The sequence below is a fragment of the Oratosquilla oratoria genome, chromosome 24, assembly GCF_046742065.1.
Source record: "Oratosquilla oratoria isolate Oo_2021 chromosome 24, ASM4674206v1, whole genome shotgun sequence".
NCBI classification, from domain to species: domain Eukaryota; kingdom Metazoa; phylum Arthropoda; class Malacostraca; order Stomatopoda; family Squillidae; genus Oratosquilla; species Oratosquilla oratoria.
The window spans coordinates 33,501,595-33,524,151 of record NC_134800.1 but is presented as its reverse complement, the minus strand read 5'-3'; the positions used below and the strand labels follow the sequence as shown (position 1 = coordinate 33,524,151).

The following is a 22,557-nucleotide window of genomic DNA, read 5'->3' as shown; positions in this document are numbered from 1 at the left end:
GAGGACGGGGAGAAATCCCTTCGGGCTGCGTCAAAATTTACTCACACATACTACCCCACCCCCCACCCCCCCGCCCATTCCTCCTCATGCAATCACAACATCATCCATATACAACCATTCTCCACTCACCTCTGTTTTCCGTCCTCTCCCTTCCTTCCTCAACAGACATTCCCCTCTTCCCCAAAGCCCCCTTCACCCCATCCATCCACCTCATCCTAGGACGTCCCCTCATGTTCACTCCCTCCACATCTGCCTTCCATACCTCTTTTACTAGTCTTTCTTCACTCATTCTTTCCATGTGTCCAAACCATCCTAATATTCTTTCATCAACCCTATCTCCCAAATCCTTTTTCACCCCTGTTCTCCTCCTCACCTCCTCATTTCTCACTCTATCCAGCCTAGTAACCCCCACCATACTTCTCAGACACCTCATCTCAAACACATTCAAACTCCTTCTCTCTTCTTCTCTTATGTTCCACGTTTCTGCCCCATACAGTGCTGTTGGCACAATCACTCCTTCATACAGTCTCCTCTTCGCATCCATTCCCAAATGTCTATTCCTCATTACACTCTTTAATCCACCAAGGCATTTACTCGCTTCTCTCAATCTACATTCTACCTCCACCTTCACTCCACCTTTTCCTGCTACACTTGCACCCAAGTATCTAAAACTATCCACTTCCTCCAGTCGCTCTCCCTTAATGTTCACTTCCAGTCTACTGCCACTTTCACCCCTTGTACATCTCATCACCTTACTTTTACCCACATTTATCTTTAGCTTTCTTCTATCACATACTCTCCCAAACTCTGCCACCAACTTCCTCAATCCCTCCTCCGACCCTGCCACAAGCGCAGTGTCGTCCGCAAACAACAGCTGGCTCACCTCCCACTTTTCTCCATTTTCTTTAACCATCTCCAATCCCTGACCCACTACCCTAGCATTCACCTCTCGCACCACCCCATCCATGTATAAGTTGAACAGCCAGGGCGACATAACGCATCCTTGACGAAGTCCCACCTTTACTTCAAACCACTCACTCTCTTCATTTCTAATCCTGACACAAGCTCTACTACTCTCATAAAAACTCTTGACAGCTCCCAAAAGCTTTCCTCCTATCCCATAAATCTGCATAACCTCCCACAGTGCCTTTCTGTCTACCCTATCATAAGCCTTTTCCAGATCCATAAAAGCCCAAAAAACATCCTTCCCCTTTCCTATAGCTTTCTCACATATCTGTCTTACCACAAAGATCTGATCTACACAACCTCTACCTGTCCTAAAACCACACTGTTCCTCACCAATTACTCCTTCTGTTCCTCTCCTAATCCTCTCAATTAAGATCCTCCCATAAGCCTTCCCTACTACACTTAACAGGCTAATCCCTCTGAAACTACTACATTCACACTTGTCCCATTTTCCCTTGTAAAGAGGAACTATACAGGCACTTCTCCAGTCCTCCGGTACTCTACCCTCTCTCCAGCAAACATTAAATAACCTCACCAGCCAGTCCACCATCACTGAACCTCCCTTTTTCAGACATTCTGCATGGCATCCATCCAGACCAGGTGCCTTACCTGCTTTCATCATCTTTACAACTCCCTTCACCTCATCCTTCCCTATTTCTCCTCCATTCTCCTCAATCATCACTCTCATTTTCTTCGCATTTCCCACTGCAGCTATCTTTCCTTCCCTATCCTCCTTCACATTTAGCAACTCCCTAAAATATTCTGCCCATCTTCCCCTTACTGCCATCTCTTCCATTATCATCTCTCCATCTGTACCTTTTACCTTTTCTTCCCTACTTGATTCGCCTCCTCTTCCTCTCTTAATTTCTTTCCAAAACATCTTTTTATTACTTTCAAAATTTTCTGTCATACTCCTACCCCATTTCACATCTGCTCTCCTCTTTGCCTCCTTTACCTTTTGCTTTACTTCTCTTTTCTTTTCTTTGTACGTCTCATATGACTCCCCCGTCCTCTTTTGTAACCAATCTGTGAATGTTCGCTTCTTCTCTTCTACAACCTTCTTTGTTTCCTCATCCCACCATTCACTACCCTTTCTTCTATTTCCCCCTGTCCTTCTTGTTCCACGTGGCACCACGAAAATCCAATTCCCAGTTGTGCAGACCTGTTGCACCTCCTCCCACAATCACACCTATCACCACCATTCCAGCTTTCCAGTTTGCTCCTTTTTCCCCCAAGCAAGCCCCTACGAAAGATCCCACACCTCCTTTATAATGCAAACCCAGTTATTCTGTAGGGTATCTTACGCTCTGTAATGCCTGGCTGGCGCCGGGCGATTGCATTCACATTAGAAAATGATCGAGGGATCTCACTACAATATCACCCTTTTCTGATTTTATTCAGGTCAAAGCCAAATAATTTAATTCAGTTTAGGGAAAACCACCAAATGAAAAAACGTGAATCACAAGATCTCCAGCCCAACAAACCTGTAGTTTTAGCTCCTTCGCTAGCAAGGAGTAGAGGAGTGCCACGGAGATCAATAAAATCACCTGGCGGCAACCACAGTAGGAGGGCAAGTACCACCCGGTAGGCAAGGGCTTACTGCCGGATGACGAGAATGTGGAATTCGTGATTGCAAATAACAGCCATATTTCCTCTTAGCATACAGTCCATAATAGCTGACGCAGTCTTGGGGTCTTCTGCCGCTCTGCATTTTCATTCAAGCATGTGAAGTTCAGCCTCCCCACCTCAAAAAAACTAAATAAATTAATAAATAAATGCATTAATCTATAAACACAAAATAAATAATGAATAAATAATAAATAAATGGATTAATACATAAAAACAAATAAATAAGAGCCTATTCGCACACAAAGGTTACCAAGGGAAGGATGAAAGCCCTCCATACCCTGCCCCAAAGGCCTCAATGTCGTCGAGTGACTGTCAGTGTTACTACGACAGCTTCTTCTGAGTCCCACTTCCCTCGTTGGGGCACCCCCTCTCCCCCGCCCCAATCACCAATCACTCATTCACGACTAACGATTCGTATCTTTACTCTGGCTATCGACGGAAGATTAAAGCTGTGTGATGTGGTGCTGCTGCGTGAAGAAGAGATGGCAAAGGATGAAAAGAGAACCTTTTCACTATGTCTACTCATGCACTAGCCTACAAATAATAATGAACGCATCATACCTATCCTACAAGGTAGGAAGGGCCTTTGGCAAATATGAATGTACGAATATGTATGTATGCATGCATGCATGTATGTATAAATCAATAAACAGATATGTAAATACACAAATAAACAAATTAGTAATAGATTAAACTAAATCAATCAATCAATCAATAAAAAATAAAGATAAATACATAAATATTAAACAATAAAACTCACAAACCAACGCTTATTCCTATGTACAGAGCGCCTCATTTGATTGACTATTCACTGAGCTTACCCGCGAAAATATATATATATAACTAAAATTAAAAACCACCCGCACCCTTTTCAATCTATGAAAAGGTATCCTTCAACAGGCTATTCACAAACATTAACCTACTGGACCATGGCGAGATAATGATGCCGACTGCCACTTACAGAAGGATAAATAAGATCGTCGACATTTTTGGGACAATTAATAGTTGCATGACAATTTTTCCCCTCTCGGCAGTCACAGCTGATCACCCGTCTCCATCTGATCCCGTTTTTTGTTTTTTTTCGTATTCTTCTTTTACCCCTCCCTCTCTCTTCCAACACCCATTTGTCTTCTTTCATTACGTCCATAAGCCTCCTCATTGGTCTTCCTCTCTTCTTCCTCCTGCATCCTCCTTCTCCCAGTATATTACTCATCCCTCCTCCGCACATGCCCAAACCACCAGTCTCGCACCTCTAGTTTTGTTCCCTAACTGATGTACGTGCTCTGTGTATCTATTATCCTCACTTCTAATTCTGCTCAGCCTCGTTACTCCTAATGAAAATCGCAACATCTTCAATTCTGCTACCTCCTAGTCTGCCAATACGTGTATGTAACAACTACTTGATTAAAAAAAATCTAGTGTTGGCATGAATAAATGAAAAGGGATTTTCATTGTTTGCATTTGTTGCCAAGGCTGTCAATGGTTGGGGCCCTTTCACTAGGATGTGACCTAATTCTATTTGAATACCGAGGTAATATCCCAACAGCTAGTGTTGACAAATTTCTTCCTCCTGCTGTACAGTGACCTGCAGTGCGCATAGCCCCCACAATCTGAATTCTTCTTTTACGTTTTACTATGCCTATATGTTTGTTCTAAAGCATTTCTTCAGTTACAGTAAGGAAAATGTTCATCTGTATCCCTGAATGTACAATTAGAATATTTTACTATATTACTGTTCTTATATCTTCAAACAGCATTGTATACTGTCAACGACAAAATTGTGACCCCAATTCATTTCTGTTAAAAGTGACAATAATGAAAATAATGACGAATAAACAAGTAAATAAAGACAATTTGATTAAATAAAACTAAAATAAAATAAAAAAGAATCGCAACATTTTGTTGAGGTGTTTCTCCAATTCAATTTCATAACGTTCTATAAGACATCATTCTCGCCGTCCCCAAATCCAGGGCTCCTCAAGAGTGACACTTTATATATTTCCCATGCAACTAAAATAAAAATCGTGATAAATAGTACAGAGGCAGAGCCACTGTCTCTATCTTTTTCCTATGGTGCTCAGGCCAACGCCACTGAGAGAATAATAAATCAGGCTGAATCTTCTGCAGTTTTTTATATTCTCTGTGCTTATCATAGGAAAAAAAATCCCTTGAAAGCCTGTGACGTTAGCTGTAGTTACCGGAAGCGACAAGACGTTGTTGGTTGTTGTTGTTCTTGGCTTATCTAGGGCGTCTGTTCTTTATGACACCACATACTATCTGTGCACACTCTATAAACATGTGTGTGACTGTCCATTTTGGTCAACGCCGATCTCACACTCAGAATATATATATACATATATATATATATATATATATATATATATATAACTTTTTTTTTCTTCTATTTCACTATAAATGTCCGAAGTCTACAAGGACACATTGTTGTGTCCGAACCATCTGGTATCATTCGCATTAAAAAAGGGCCACTTCCGAAGAATCACCACCTAGGAAAGTAATGACTTCCTCTTCCTTCGTCTACTTCATACTCAACAGTAACAAACCCATATACTAAACTCTGGGCATTATCTGTATGTACTATGAAAAACTATTTATTTTTCGCTTCGATATTTGTAAAAGGTACGCCGAAATAACCCTCACAGTTGTTGCCAAACGAGCATTGCAAAAAAAAAAAAAGGAAACACACACACAAACACACAGACAGACACACACACACACACAGAGAGAGAGAGAGAGAGAGAGAGAGAGAGAGAGAGAGAGAGAGAGAGAGAGAGAGAGAGAGAGAGAGAGAGAGAGAGAGAGAGAGAGAGACGACAGCCACCTGCTTCATGCCCACCCCCATTTACCGAGTGAACATCAAACAATGTCCCCGCTTTCCGTCTTTCTTTTTATGCTCTTTAGAGTAAACTGTTCAGTAACTATTTTCATTTACTAAACCCCCTTCCGTACCGGATGGCACGCTCCCTTGTACTGTAGCTGCCGTCAGGCGATTTTATTTGTCTTTGTAGCCCCACCATGGATGAGGAGGGGTAACTGTTGCTACGTCTCTTGCAATAATTCATGACTCTTTCAGAAATGGTGAGAAAGTATAGGAATGAAGTAGACCAGCTTCGTCTCATTTGCATTATGCTTTAGAGCAGTGCTTCCCAAACCATTTTATACGACGCCCCTTTTTCGCTTCCAGCAGACCTGTACGGTCCCCTTTTTTATATATATATATATATATATATTTCTATTCATATTTTAGCACTTGGCTAACTTATACAAAACGGGTTGGGGGTGACTGATAGAATTATACTTTGCATGTGTAGGTAGATACTTGTTCTTGGAATGAATTCGTTATCCTTATTAAACAATGATTTTTAAGCAGATGACTTCACACATCCCTTGTATCCTCCTCAAACCTCCCTGGGGGCGGACGCCCCCTAGTTTGGGAACCACTGTTTTAAAGAGTAATTACAATTCATCGATTTTATTTTACACGTTTGCATACATGATTTTATTAATCATTTTGTTTTTGATAGTGTTATAGAAAATAAAGCATAAGACAGATAACATATACAACTAAAATGTTCCATGCTGATTATATAATCATTCATTTGCGTTTGAACGTCTGCTCTACTTAATACTAAACAGCAACAAACATATTCACTCTACTCTGGACATTGTCCGTATGTATTATGAAAAACAAATTATTTTTCGCTTCGATATTTGTAAAAGGTACGGTGAAGTAACCCTCACACTTGTTGCCAAACGAGCATTGCAAAAAAAAAAAAAAAAAAAACAGACGACAGCCACCTGCTTCATGCCCGCCATCTATCGCTTTCAGTCTTGTTTTTTATACCCCTCTTGTAATTTACCCTTTACAAATCCATGTTCATGTCTTTTAGTATTCCTATATTGAGTTGTATTTTCATACTAATCAAGTTTACGTTTCTGTCTGCATTTTGATGTTTGTCTCTAATTAATGACTTCTGAAGCTGTTTACTGCCGGGGTCTTCACCTGAAATGAATTCTAACCAATCTAAATAAATTCTAACCAATCTATTGTAATTTGGTTTGATGAGGTTTACCACTGTACTACTGTAAAATGCATCTTCAATAAAAACATCTACCCATCCATTTATTTACCTGTTTTTCTACTCACTTTTCAATCTACCTATCATTTTATACATCAACCCATCTAGCTATCATCTAGCTAAATAGACGATATGTATATATATATATATATATATATATATATATATATATATATATATATATATATATATATATATTTAAAATTATTTCAGACAAATGAGAGAGAATGTGGGTGGGGAAGGGCAAACGAAGATGTGTTGGGAATAGAGTTTATTGCCCTAACGTTGCGACCAACTTGGTCTTCTTCAGAGGACTACAGCATTACAGACGGATCACAATTCTTATATTCGTTAGCCAAAGGGAAAACATGACCCTTCCGCTCATACCTTGGCGGGTTCCCTCTCGCTACGAATATAAGAATTGTGATCCGTCTGTAATGCTGTAGTCCTCTGAAGAAGACCAAGTTGGTCGCAACGTTAGGGCAATAAACTCTATTCCCAACACATCTTCGTTTGCCCTTCCCCACCCACATTCTCTCTCATATATATATATATATATATATATATATATATATATATATATATATATATATATATATATATATATATATATCAGATAATTTTTATGACCATCGCGCAAGGATTCGAACCTGCGCTGTACATGACGACAAGAGGCCCGCCATGACTACCGCCTTAGACCGCTCGACCAACTGATACTTAAAATCGTACGAACTCAGAACACTTACTGGTTCTCGAGATTGAGAAGGTCACTACCTGCAACCCTATTCTCATTTTTACCATACGACCAAGTACACTCGTGGGAGGGGTAAGGACCGGATCGAATCCTTTTCACGCTTCGTCATTGTAACCATACGAGGAATTCGCTAGTGGACAGCGACATTAATCAGATAATTTTTATGACCATCGCGCAAGGATTCGAACCTGCGCTGTAAATGACGACAAGAGGCCCGCCATGACTACCGCCTTAGACCATTCGACCAACTGATACTTAAAATTGTACAAACTCAGAACACTTACTGGTTCTCGAGATTGAGAAGGTCACTACCTGCAACCCTATTCTCATTTTTACCATACGACCAAGTACACTCGTGGGAGGGGTAAGGACCGGATAGAATCCTTTTCACGCTTCGTCATTGTAACCATACAATGACGAAGCGTGAAAAGGATTCGATCCGGTCCTTACCCCTCCCACGAGTGTACTTGGTCGTATGGTAAAAATGAGAATAGGGTTGCAGGTAGTGACCTTCTCAATCTCGAGAACCAGTAAGTGTTCTGAGTTCGTACGATTTTAAGTATCAGTTGGTCGAGTGGTCTAAGGCGGTAGTCATGGCGGGCCTCTTGTCGTCATGTACAGCGCAGGTTCGAATCCTTGCGCGATGGTCATAAAAATTATCTGATTAATGTCGCTGTCCACTAGCGAATTCCTCGTATGGTTACAATAACGAAGCGTGAAAAGGATTCGATCCGGTCCTTACCCCTCCCACGAGTGTACTTGGTCGTATGGTAAAAATGAGAATAGGGTTGCAGGTAGTGACCTTCTCAATCTCGAGAACCAGTAAGTGTTCTGAGTTCGTACGATTTTAAGTATCAGTTGGTCGAGCGGTCTAAGGCGGTAGTCATGGCGGGCCTCTTGTCGTCATGTACAGCGCAGGTTCGAATCCTTGCGCGATGGTCATAAAAATTATCTGATTAATGTCGCTGTCCACTAGCAAATTCTTCGTATGTATATATATGTATATATATATATGTATATATATATATCTATATATATATATATATATGTATGTATGTATATATCGTCTATTTAGCTACCTATGTTCCCAGTCTTTGCACGAACAGTCTGGCTCCGGACTTTACCAGCTGTTGTTCTCGGTCCCAAACCCATTCCGCCCCAGCACCACTCCACTCCGCCACACTGCTGGTCTCAGGAGCTCATTTCTGTCGTATGAAAACCTTTAACCCCTTCAATAGCGTGGCGTCCTTCGCGTTAATGTTCTTACAAAAAGACAAACGAATTCCTTCAGTTCCGAGGTAAACACAGGGTCTTAATCGAACGTCCTTTTCTTCGTTTTTTTTTTTTTTTTTTTTTTTTTATCGCGTTGGAAACATTAACTGCCGCCTCGAAAACCTCAATCATTCAACCACATGACCATCAAGACCGACGGACAAAGGAGAATGACTTCAGGAGACGCGGTCAAAACCTTGTCGTTTCTGGGCGTGTCGCCTCCAGATCACGGACAAATGCCGCTGAGGGCGGATGAAGAGATGTAAATGTCAAGGGAAGTGGAAGGTGGAAGAAGAGACAGGAGTCGGGAGTGGAGAACGACACAAGATCAATAACCGACCATGGACCATACAAGCACTTCTCTCTGGAAAGTCCTGCCCTCTTTTCTCCCCCTGCCCCTTCCCGCTCTCTCTCTCTTTCTCTCTCTCTCTCTCCTTTCTTCCCCTTTTATCTTCATCGAGGGTCTCTTATATCTGCCTTCCGCTGCTCGGCCTTTCCCTCAGGCACTGTTCTTTTACATTCCCTTCTCCCTGATCTTCATCCTCGTCTTTTCTTTGCCGTTTTAGTGACCCTACTTTTCTTCCCACGTCAGTCATCCTTCTCCCCTTCCCTTACCTACTTCTCCCTCCCCACCTTTCCTTCCCTCCGCCATCGTTTATGACATGTGTTCCAAGTGGCCACCCTCTGGAGAAAATTACCACAACCAAGACAGGTTCTGCTCGAGCTGTAGCCACCCCCCCGCCACCCCCTAACTCCTTAAAACCAATTTATCGCCATTCGAACTCCTCAGCCCTTTCCCTACGGAGTGGGGGAGGGGGTTCCCTCAGCTGAATAAAATCGGTTGGCGTTGAACTCAAAGACAAAACGCCTCAATTACACACCGTGTTAATAGCGTGGTAATAGGGTTACCTTATTTTGAGTGACACTGGCCTACAAATTTGGTCTCCCCTACTTCCCGCTTCTGATCTTGAATAGCGGCACCTATCCGCCACTCCCTTCTTTGCATCCAATATATATATATATATATATATATGTATATATATGTATACATATATATATATACATATATATGTATATATATATATATATAATATATTAATCACGAAGAACCCACAGTCGGAATGAAAAGGAAACTTTAGAAGAAAGTGTAACTTCTATATTTCGGCTAATAGCTATAGCCCTCTTCAGTACTTTCCTGAAGAGGGCTATAGCTATTAGCCGTAATATAGAAGTTACACATTCTTCTAAAGTTTTCTTTTCATTCCGACTGTGGGTTCTTCGTGACTATTAATTACATATGTGCCACAACATTTTGTCAAAGTGATATATATATATATATATATATATATATATATATACATCCAATATATATATGTATATATATATATATATATATATATGTATATATATATATATATATATATATATGTATATATATATATATATATCACTTAGACAAAATGTTGTTGCATTTTTGTAAAAAACAATCACGAAGAACCCACAGTCGGAATAAAAGGAAACTTTAGAAGAATGTGTGACTTCTATATTTCGGCTAATAGCTATAGCCCTCTTCAGGAAAGTACAGATTACAAGAATTTGCAGAGACATAAGTACAATGAGATGTGAGTAGAAGGGGAACACGCAGAGCTAAAACAGGACAACCCGTCACGCAGGGCAGAGCCAGAGGTGAGGGGATGTGTGGGTGCAGGTGCGAGGTCATGAGTGAAACGGGCGGGAAGCAGGGTCAAGAGGATGATAATTCTTAACCAAGCGGCTCACAGCTACCCGTGAGATTATGTCCGGGGACATTGACCTTTGGAGATGTTCAAGTTCGGACATTCTTCGATTAAGGCTGATTCAACAATTTTTCTTCTAAAACTACAGTTTTTGTTCAAGTCCATATATATACATCCAATATATATATATATATATATATATATATATATATATATATATATATTATATATATATACAGTATACATATATGTATATCCAGTATATATATACACATGTATGTATATATTGCAAATAAATCGCTTGAACTCGTGATCAGAAATATGCTGGTAACCACTTAAGAAAGAGAAACACAGAAAACCCAAGCGCTTTCGTGTAATTCACATCCTCAGGGGAGAATACATGTATATATATACACTATATATACATATATATATATATATATATATATATGCATACATATATATATACATACACACACACATATATATATATATATACATATTACATACATATATATACACACATATATACACATATACATATATGTATATATATATATATATATATACATATGCATATATGTACATATACATATATGTATATATATACATATGCATATACAGTATATACATATACATATATATATATATATATATATATATACATATATATATATATATATACATGACACACAGGAAACCCACAGTCGGAGAAAATAAACTTCAAATTAAGAAAAATACTATATTTCGGCTATCAAATGTAGCCCTCTTCAGGAAAAGTCTTTTCCTGAAGAGGGTTACAGTTGATAGCCGAAATAAAGGATTCTTCTTTATTCGAAGTATATTTTCTCCGACTGTGGGTTTCCTGTGTGTCATTTACAAATGTGCTACTACATTTCTGTTTAGCAAATATATATACTTATATATATACATATATACACATACATATATATCACAAAGTTATGTCGTAGCACATTAGTAAAATAATACTGATAACCCACTTTCGGAGAAGAATAAGCGAAAGTATAAAGATCTGTATATTTCGATCACTAACTGTGATCCTCTTCAGCAGATGAAGAGGATCACAGTTAGTGATCGAAATATTCAGATCTTTATACATACATACATATACCAAAGGCCCTTTCCCCCTTACACGGGGGGTAGATCTTTATACTTTCGCTTATTCTTCTCCGAAAGTGGGTTATCAGTATTATAAACATATATATATATATATATATATACAAATATGTACATATATACATATACACATATATATACATATATGTACACATATATATACATATACACATATGTACACATATATATACATATATGTACATATACATATGTATATTATATATATTATATATATATTTATATACATATACATATATATACACACATATATACACATATACATATATGTATATATATATATATATATATACACATACATATATATATATATATATACATATGCATATATATACATATACATACATATACATACACACATATACACATATACATATGTATATATGTATATATATATATATATATATACATGTGCATATATATATACATATATATACATATACATATATATGCAAATATATACATATATATACACATTACATATATATATATATATGTATAATATATATATATATATATATATATGTACATACACATATATATTGTATATATATATGTGTACATACATATATATATATGCATGAGAAATCACATAAACTCGTGATTCTAAATATGCGGAAAAACCACCAAGGAAAAAGAAAAACTGATGACCAAGCGCTTTCGTCTATTCAGACATCCTCAGGGTACATAGAAAAGAAAAAGTACACAAGAATATATACAAAGAGTATGAGGTCAGGGAAGGAACCAGGAGAGGTTGCGAGGATCTAATGTCAACCTGACCCGTTCGCGGCAGCGGACGTTTGGGCTACTACTTTTTTCACAATAAAATTGTCTAACTTATACATACCATGACTTAAATTTAAGTTATTGACAAATGTATCTTTGATCAGACTGGATTCTATTATATTTCTCGTCAAATATGACTTATCTTTAACAATTTCTTTAGCACCCTCCCAATTTATACAATGATTAAAATCCCTTAGGTGAATAAATAAGGCATTAGACATTTGCCCACTCTTGACGCTATACTGATGTTGTTTTAACCTTACTTTTAATTCTTTTCCAGTCTGACCAATATAGCATTTGTCGCAATTTTTACATGGAATTGAATATATACATCCTTCTTCCTTATATGGAGAGTTTTTAATTAAAAGACTTCTAACTGTATTGGAGTTCTTAAATGCTACTTGAATGTTGAAAGTCTTAAGAATATGTGGTAGTTTGACGAAATTCTCGTTGAAAGGCAGTACAAGTAGGTTCTTTACATTAAAAGTTTTACTAGCTTTTTCCTCGTAGAAAGATTTCTTAGCCGATTTATAAGAAATCTCCACGAGGTGCTTAGGATATTTTAATTTTGAAGCTATGTTAGATATCCTAAGCACCTCGTGGAGATTTCTTATAAATCGGCTAAGAAATCTTTCTACGAGGAAAAAGCTAGTAAAACTTTTAATGTAAAGAACCTACTTGTACTGCCTTTCAACGAGAATTTCGTCAAACTACCACATATTCTTAAGACTTTCAACATTCAAGTAGCATTTAAGAACTCCAATACAGTTAGAAGTCTTTTAATTAAAAACTCTCCATATAAGGAAGAAGGATGTATATATTCAATTCCATGTAAAAATTGCGACAAATGCTATATTGGTCAGACTGGAAAAGAATTAAAAGTAAGGTTAAAACAACATCAGTATAGCGTCAAGAGTGGGCAAATGTCTAATGCCTTATTTATTCACCTAAGGGATTTTAATCATTGTATAAATTGGGAGGGTGCTAAAGAAATTGTTAAAGATAAGTCATATTTGACGAGAAATATAATAGAATCCAGTCTGATCAAAGATACATTTGTCAATAACTTAAATTTAAGTCATGGTATGTATAAGTTAGACAATTTTATTGTGAAAAAAGTAGTAGCCCAAACGTCCGCTGCCGCGAACGGGTCAGGTTGACATTAGATCCTCGCAACCTCTCCTGGTTCCTTCCCTGACCTCATACTCTTTGTATATATTCTTGTGTACTTTTTCTTTTCTATGTACCCTGAGGATGTCTGAATAGACGAAAGCGCTTGGTCATCAGTTTTTCTTTTTCCTTGGTGGTTTTTCCGCACATATATATATATATAGTATATATATGTACATACATATATATATATATATAGATATATACATATGTATGCGTACATACACACACATATATATATATATATATATATATATATTGTGAGTGCCGATTGCACTATGTGTGGAAATATTGTATAATGTATGGAATTGTAATAGTATATTGAATTGATGTACATGCAAAGAGATGTATTACGTAGAAGTAACGGCAATTACGGCCTGTGAAGTTGAGCACCTGGTTTTGTTTGAGTCGTATGTAACATAGAATGAATTTTTTTTATTGTATAAGATTAATGGAATATAGTGGTCCAGTGTGTATAATAAAATAAAACAAGATTAAAGAAATACTAGAGAAGCAAGAATGTTAAGTAGAACATGATTTGTTTATTTATGATCCCTTAAATGTGGTACTACGGGAAGAAAGTAGTGCGAGTTTCCCTTGTTAGGTTCTTAATGATAGCTGTCCTTTCTGTGTCTAGACATTGAGCTGTGAAGATGTCCATTACCATAAGTGTCTGGGAAACCATTATTGGTAAGCATTGACTGAGCAACTTGGAATAATATGTAAAGAGTCAATGTAGAAGTCATATTAATAATTGATGTATTTGGTTTCTCAGAATAATTGTGGATGACGAAGATATTTTAGGACATATGTTATGGAGGCGGACAAACAAATTCATGGTAGGAATCGTGAAGTTGAGTTTGATGATTGTTAAATTGATGATGAAGTGTATTTTGTTATTGTATAAATTGTGAATGCAAATTAAATTGTGATACAATTTGCAGAAACCAAACACCTACACACATTTACACACCGTCTATATGTGATCAAGAACGAAGGGCATAAATAAAGAAAATGGAAGTGTGCGTTGATGACTGTCTTTCCCACACCCTCTGTAACCTCGAGCCGCCGACCCTTCGAGGTGACGTGGACACACACACACACACACACACACACACACACACACACACACACATATATATATATATATATATATATATTATATTAAGACATGACAGAATTGAATAGACACCAAGAGAAATCATTCAATTTATTAAACAAGCAATTGATACTATTAAAGTGCTTATAAAAGGCCACAATGTGAATAACTAATACTTGCTTGACATCCCCTTTGCTTTTTTCAATGCAAGGACCCTTCTAGGCGTGCTGGTGATTAGTTCACGAATATCATTTTGAGGGATTTCTTGCCATATTTGCCGAAGTAATTCTAAGAGTTCGGGCTTTCAAGATGGCTTCCTGTTCTTTTTGCGAAGTTGTCGGTCTAATATGCCCCAGAGGTGTTCAATAGGGTTCATATCCGGGGACTGACTTGGCCATGGAAGTTTCCTGATCCCATTTTGGCTCAACCAATTTTGTGTTGCTTGAGCAGTGTGACAAGGAGCTCCATCTTCCATAAATAGGAAGACGTTTTTACTCATTCTACCACTGGAGAATATTGGAATGAGTCCTTCCTTTAATATAGAAACATATTTGCCTGAATTGATGTTTCCTTGACACTCCACAAGCTCTGATCGACCATCACTCCAAATTGCACCCTACACCATTATTGAAATGCCCCATGTTTCACTGTTGGCTGCAGTCTTTTGAGGTCAAACTCTTGACTACAGAGTCTCCAGACCCACATATATATGCATATATATAATATATACATATATATTATATATATATGCATACATATTATATGTATACATACATATATATATATATATATATATATATATGTTTCATTAAAAGTGATGGCTAGTTGTGCATTAATAATTTTCTTAATGGTATTTTCCATATACCTTATTAAGGATTTGTTTTCCTTAGGAAGGAAATTTATGACTTGGCTGTATGTAGTCATATTAGCTAGATCGCGATTTCGGGTTCAAGACCCTTCTTCAGTAGATATAGGGATAAGAATTAATCCGAAGATTCTAGTAAAGATCTAAGTTTTATACTAGAGTTCCTATACTTGCTAATCACTGGGGGAGGTCACCTGGTATTACGGGCAGGGACGAAATGTCACGTACGCTAGGGAGCCTCCGGGTTTGTGTTGTGGCGGAATGTGGCGTTTTGTCTCGTAGTTGGACGAGTGGCGTTTTGTCTCGTATTGGCGTTTGTGGTGTTATGTCTCATGTTTTTATTTGTAACGGTTTGTCTCATGCTTGGAAGGGCTCTAAGGTCTTCTGCTTGTACATTTTGGTTTGGGCTCAACTCCTTAATATACAACGCTTCTAAAATTGGGAGGCATCTATCGTCAGTACATAAATCCAAAATCTCGGTGTTTTTCTCTAGTGTCTCTCTTGCTAGTGTTATGCCGTGGGCTTCTCTTAAGTGATTTTTAGGGGCCCCTAAAAATCATTTAAGAGAAGCCCACGGCATAACACTAGCAAGAGAGACACTAGAGAAAAACACCGAGATTTTGGATTTATGTACTGACGATAGACGCCTCCCAATTTTAGAAGCGTTGTATATTAAAGAGTTGAGCCCAAACCTAAATGTACAAGCAGAAGACCTTAGAGCCCTTCCAAGCATGAGACAAACCGTTACAAATAAAAACATGAGACATAACACCACAAACGCCAATACGAGACAAAACGCCACTCGTCCAACTACGAGACAAAACGCCACATTCCGCCACAACACAAACCCGGAGGCTCCCTAGCGCACGTGACATTTCGTCCCTGCCCGTAATACCAGGTGACCTCCCCCAGTGATTAGCAAGTATAGGAACTCTAGTATAAAACTTAGATCTTTACTAGAATCTTCGGATTAATTCTTATCCCTATATCTACTGAAGAAGGGTCTTGAACCCGAAATCGCGATCTAGCTAATATGACTACATACAGCCAAGTCATAAATTTCCTTCCTAAGGAAAACAAATCCTTAATAAGGTATATGGAAAATACCATTAAGAAAATTATTAATGCACAACTAGCCATCACTTTTAATGAAACATGCATTAGAGAAAAACTCCTGCCCAAATACACTGACAATATATATATATATATATATATATATATATATATATATATATATATATAGTGTATATGTATTACATACACTGTCACCATTATAACCCAGTTCCCATGAGTATCATCAAGTTCCATAATTAAACTTCACTGTGCCCCAGGTTAGGGCAATTCACCTCCCCGTCATATTCCATTAATTATCACTCTAACCTCAAACATCATCAAGACACATCACTTTCACTACATCTAGTTTAATTAACTCGTTTCGACTCCCTCCGTTGTGAGTATTTCTTTCACTTCGTTGGCCTGATCCACTTTCCCTGTGAAATCACCTTTCCTGTGTTAAGAGGTCCGTAAAATCTGTCGCTTATCAATTCACATGTCTTCTTCTTTCCTTATTTTTTTATTTTTTTATTAAATATGATTTGCTAGATTTCGTATCTTTCCCATTGCAGTTTCCTGTCGCCCGAAGGCTGCCTGTTTTCTTTTTTTTCCATATACCATATTTTCCTCAGCGTCAATATATTTGTTCTTTTCGTATTTTCGTGAAACTGACCCAGCATATATATATATATATATATATATATATATATATATATATATATATATATATGAATATACATATGTATATATTATACATATATAATATATATATATATATATATATGTATATACATATGAATATACATATGTATATATATATATATATATATATATATATATGTATATACATATGTATATACATATGTATATATCACGTAGAAACCACTGTTGGAGTAGAAATGACTGGAAACGGGGAATCTATATATTTCGATTGCAAACTGCAGTCCTCTTCAGTAGATACAATTAAGAGAGAGCGTGCTGCTTAAGTAGCACCCTTAACAAAGGAAAGGAGAACATGGGAAGAGGTCTCTACCCTCGGCTCACTCCGTATGTGAGGTCAGGAGGCAAATGAGTTTTCAATCGGTTGGTGGTGAAGAGTCCGGACATTATATCCGGGGACCATTGCCCCTTTGAAATATTCATATTGGGCTAATATTCAATGATAGTAGATTCTACCATTTTTCTCCTGAACTCACATCTGGATTTATAAATAAGCTCAGCTTTGTCCCAATCTAAACAATGTTTAAATTGCTTAACATGTTGGAACACAGCTGAGCTCTCTTGTCCATATTTAATGGAACGTTTATGTTCAATCATCCTAGTATTCAAATCCCTTCCAGTCTGTCCGATGTAAACTAAGTCACAACCTTTACATGGAATCGAGCTCTGCTCTTCTTTTAACCTTTGGTGGACATTTACCACCTTTTTATTAATGGTGTTAGGGTAATAATTAATCAAATTTAATTTGTCTTTGGGAAGAAACTTGGTCGAGGGAATGAATGATTCAGAAAAGGGAACGACATCAGTGAACATCATAAAGGCATTTTGAACAAAAAACTTATTAGGCTTTGTAATAACAGTGTATGGTAAAAGTATGCCATTTTAGACAATGTTGTTAATCTTTCGAGTGTTGTTTTCACAAAATCACAACTAGAAGTCTTAGGCCTTGGTTTGAATTTTGCCCTCAAACCAGAGAAGCATCATGCTATGGACTTTCTCGTAGGTTTTGATAAGTTCCTAGCTAATAACAACTATGAAAAAAATTTATTATGTTTAAAAGGGGCTCTTTTGCAAGGCATTGCAGATTGTTTTGATAAAAGAAATGGACTTCCCATTAGGTATCAAAATAGTTTGGAAGCAATCAGGAGCATGGATAACATTACTATTACGAAGGCAGACAAGGGTAGTAAAATAGTTATTCTTGACCATGACAGTTACGTAGATAAAGCCATGGCCCTTCTAAATGACACGGATACATATGAGCAACTTAGTAAAAATCCACTTAAAAACATGTCTGCCACTTTCAACAAAGAAGTTCGTAACATCACCAAAGACGAAGTGGTATTGAAACTCAAAGTGGTTAATCCCAAGTTGCCCTATTTTTATGGCCTTCCAAAATTGCATAAAACTGATATTCCCCTCAGACCTATTATCTCCAACCGGGGATCTTGTACCAGCAAGCTTTCTAAATGGTTAGCAAACCTTTTATCCCCGTTTGTTGGTACTTTCTCCGATTCTCATTTAAAACACTCAGAGGATTTCATCACAAAATTAAAACAATTGAATGTTTCTAGTAGAAAAATGCTTAGCCTGGATGTAATTTCTCTTTTAACACATGTCTGTATTGATGACGTTCTATCCTTCCTGAAAACAAAGCTACAACCATTTCAGGACAAATTCCCACTCCCCATTACAAAAATCATTGCGCTTATTCGCCTGTGTGTCACATCAAATGTTTTTTCCTTTCAGAATTATTTTTTTAGACAAAATTTTGGTTGTAGCATGGGTTCAAATCTCTCTCCTGTACTGGCCAATCTGTATATGGAATACTTTGAGTCTGTTCTTCTGCCTACCATTAAACCCGTAGACATGGTTTGGTTTAGATACGTAGATGACATTTTCACTCTTTGGGATGAAAATTGGGGTTCATTCGATAACTTCTTTGCTAATTTAAATTCGTTAGCCTCCAACATTAAGTTTAAAGTTGAATGGGAAGAACAAGGTAAGCTACCCTTTTTAGATGTTCTCATTGTTCGTGACGGAGACAAGCTTGCTTTTACCGTCTATAGAAAAGAAACCCATTCTGGCAGTTATCTTCATTTTTTCAGCTTCAGGATTATTCCTTCGAGCTCTTAGAATTTCCAGCCCCCAGTTTCTTGAAGGAGAATTAAACATTATAAAATCTCAGCTTAGTAATTTAGCTTACCCGGATTGGTTCTTGGTCAAAGCCCTCAGCCGAACGAGATCCAATTTTTTCAACACCACCCCCACTTCCTCTAATTTTTCATTGGGCAAGAGCTCTTTAATCGTTCCCTTTTCTGAATCATTCATTCCCTCGACCAAGTTTCTTCCCAAAGACAAATTAAATTTGATTAATTATTACCCTAACACCATTAATAAAAAGGTGGTAAATGTCCACCAAAGGTTAAAAGAAGAGCAGAGCTCGATTCCATGTAAAGGTTGTGACTTAGTTTACATCGGACAGACTGGAAGGGATTTGAATACTAGGATGATTGAACATAAACGTTCCATTAAATATGGACAAGAGAGCTCAGCTGTGTTCCAACATTGTTTAGATTGGGACAAAGCTGAGCTTATTTATAAATCCAGATGTGAGTTCAGGAGAAAAATGGTAGAATCTACTATCATTGAATATCAGCCCAATATGAATATTTCAAAGGGGCAATGGTCCCCGGATATAATGTCCGGACTCTTCATCACCAACCTATTGAAAACTCATTTGCCTCCTGACCTCACATACGGAGTGAGCCGAGGGTAGAGACCTCTTCCCATGTTCTCCTTTCCTTTGTTAAGGGTGCTACTTAAGCAGCACGCTCTCTCTTAATTGTATCTACTGAAGAGGATTGCAGTTTGCAATCGAAATATATAGATGCCCCGTTTCCAGTCTTTTCTACTCCAACAGTGGTTTCTACGTGATTGACAAATGTGTGATTACATTTTTCACCCGAAGTAAATATATATATATATATATGTATATATATATGTATATACATATATATATATATATATATATATATATATACATATATATATATATATATATATATATATACTTCGGGGATGTAGGGGCCTTTTTGTATGGAGGTATCGTTTGCACGTGTTATGTGGTCAATACTTTAGGGATATCCCTACGGAACAAGCCACTCAACATTCGTTTAGAAGTGAAGACTCATCTCCACTCAAAAAATAAACAAATAAATAAAATAAAAAATAAAATAAATAAATAAATAAATAAATAAATACATAAATAGAATAAAAATTCTACTACCCCTCCGTTCTGCAGACGACACTGCGCTTGTGGCATGATCGGAGGAGGGATTGAGGAAGTTGGTGACAGAGTTTGGGAGAGTGTGTGATAGAAGAAAGCTGAAGATAAATGTGGGTAAAAGTATGGTGATGAGATGTTCAAGGGGTGAAAATGGCAGCAGACTGGAAGTGAGCATTAAGGGAGAGCGACTAGAGGAAGTGGATAGTGGAGTGGAGGTGGAGGTAGAATGTAGATTGAGAAAAGCGAGTAAATGCCTTGGTGGATTAAAAAGTGTAATGAGGAATAGACATTTGGGAATGGAGGCTAAGAGGAGACTGTATGAAGGAGTGATTGTGCCAACAGCACTGTATGGGGCAGAAACATGGAACATAAGAGAGGAAGAGAGAAGGAGTTTGAATGTGTTTGAGATGAGGTGTCTGAGAAGTATGATGGGGGTTACTAGGCTAGATAGAGTGAGAAATGAGGAGGTGAGGAGGAGAACAGGGGTGGAAAGGGAGTTGGGATAGGGTTGATGAAAGAATATTAGGATGGTTTGGACACATGGAAAGAATGAGTGAAGAAAGACTAGTAAAAGAGGTATGGAAGGCAGATGTGGGGGGAGTGAACATGAGGGGACGTCCTAGGATGAGGTGGATGGATGGGGTGAAGGGGGCTTTGGGAAAGAGGGGAATGTCTGTTGAGGAAGGACGGGAGAGGACAGAAGACAGGGGTGAATGGAGAATGGTTGTATATGGATGATGTTCTGATGCATGAGGTGGAATGGGTGGGGGGATGGGGGGTGAGGTAGTATGTGTGAGCAAAATTCTGACGCAGCCCGAAGGGATTTCTCCCCGTCCTCTCCCTTTATGCATGGGGGGGACGGAGAGGGGGGGGACGGAGAGGGGGGGGGTCGCCGATTTAATGAAGCGGCCTTGCTGTGGATGTGCTGTGTCTTGCGACACTGCTTCTGACCCAGGGCAGTGGACAAGGTGCAGGGATGACCCGTCATCCAGGAGGTGCTAAGATAAGAGGGAGGGTGGAGGGGTGTGGAGTTAATTCAGGGATGGAATGGGTGGGAATGATTTTATGCCTTTTCCTTTTTGGCTACCTCCCTTGTAAGGGGGAAAAGCCTTGGTATATGTATGTATGTATGTATCTTTATGATTGCACCTGTTTGGTGTGATATTGTCCCCAAGGACAGAAGCGATAGTTATTACTAACAAAAATACCCTACTGACGCAAAGGGTAAGGTTATTTGAGGGATGAGTACGATGAACAGATGAACACCGAGAAGAACACAAGACGGCTTGTGAACGATCTCCTAACCTAACCCCTTCGCGACTGAGGGGTCACCACGAAGATGAATAAAATAGCCTGGCGGCGGCAGACAGGATAAAGGGAAAAGTGACACCTGGTAAGGAAGGATCTATGCGAGATAAACTATAACATCTTCGACCCCATGAAGGTGTCATAGGGATGAATAAAATCGTCTACCGGCAGCCAGAACATGAACTTAAGTGCCACCCGGTACAGCAGGAGCCAACTGACTCTGTTAGGGTAAACAGGATAATCCATGGTACTGCTGTGTACTCGTGGGCAGTGCCATTAGATCTTGGGCCAGTTATCTCCTGAGAGTCAACTCAAACGTAAACACAAACAAGCCAAGGAGCTCCATGTAGCTCAGTAGAAGAGTTTTCATCTTACGTATGAATAACTCCGAGTTCATACCCAGCGGCAAGACACACCCCATAAAAAACAATAAAATAAAATAATGGTAGACTGGCTTCATGTGTAAAGAACACCAGGTTTCGCCTGATGCCTTGTCCAGACAACGCACACATACGCATAAAAACCAATCCAACACTTACTTATTGTAACCGGGAGCTGTCCTCAACACAGTGACAGGTTGCAGGTAACATACTCCCAGGCACCCCAAGATAAGAGTGCCTGGAAGACCGAAGAGTCAATGCTCGAAGAGAAGAACGTG

General features: G+C 38.2%; 1 protein-coding gene across 2 annotated transcripts in view; it reads right to left on the bottom strand.

The window, feature by feature from the left end:
* Positions 1 to 22,557, bottom strand: part of LOC143038545 (uncharacterized) — a 262,086-nt gene that overhangs the window by 24,386 nt on the left and 215,143 nt on the right. Inside the window, exon 5 of one of the 2 annotated variants that reach the window (XM_076207880.1) lies at positions 22,443 to 22,557. This exon is cut by the window's right edge and continues 8 nt beyond it. The exons of the other annotated variant lie outside the window; for it this stretch is intronic. Coding sequence (XP_076063995.1) covers positions 22,534 to 22,557 — 24 coding nt within the window. The 3' untranslated portion in view covers positions 22,443 to 22,533. Of the gene's footprint in view, positions 1 to 22,442 lie in introns of those variants that run through there. 2 annotated transcript variants of the gene reach the window in all.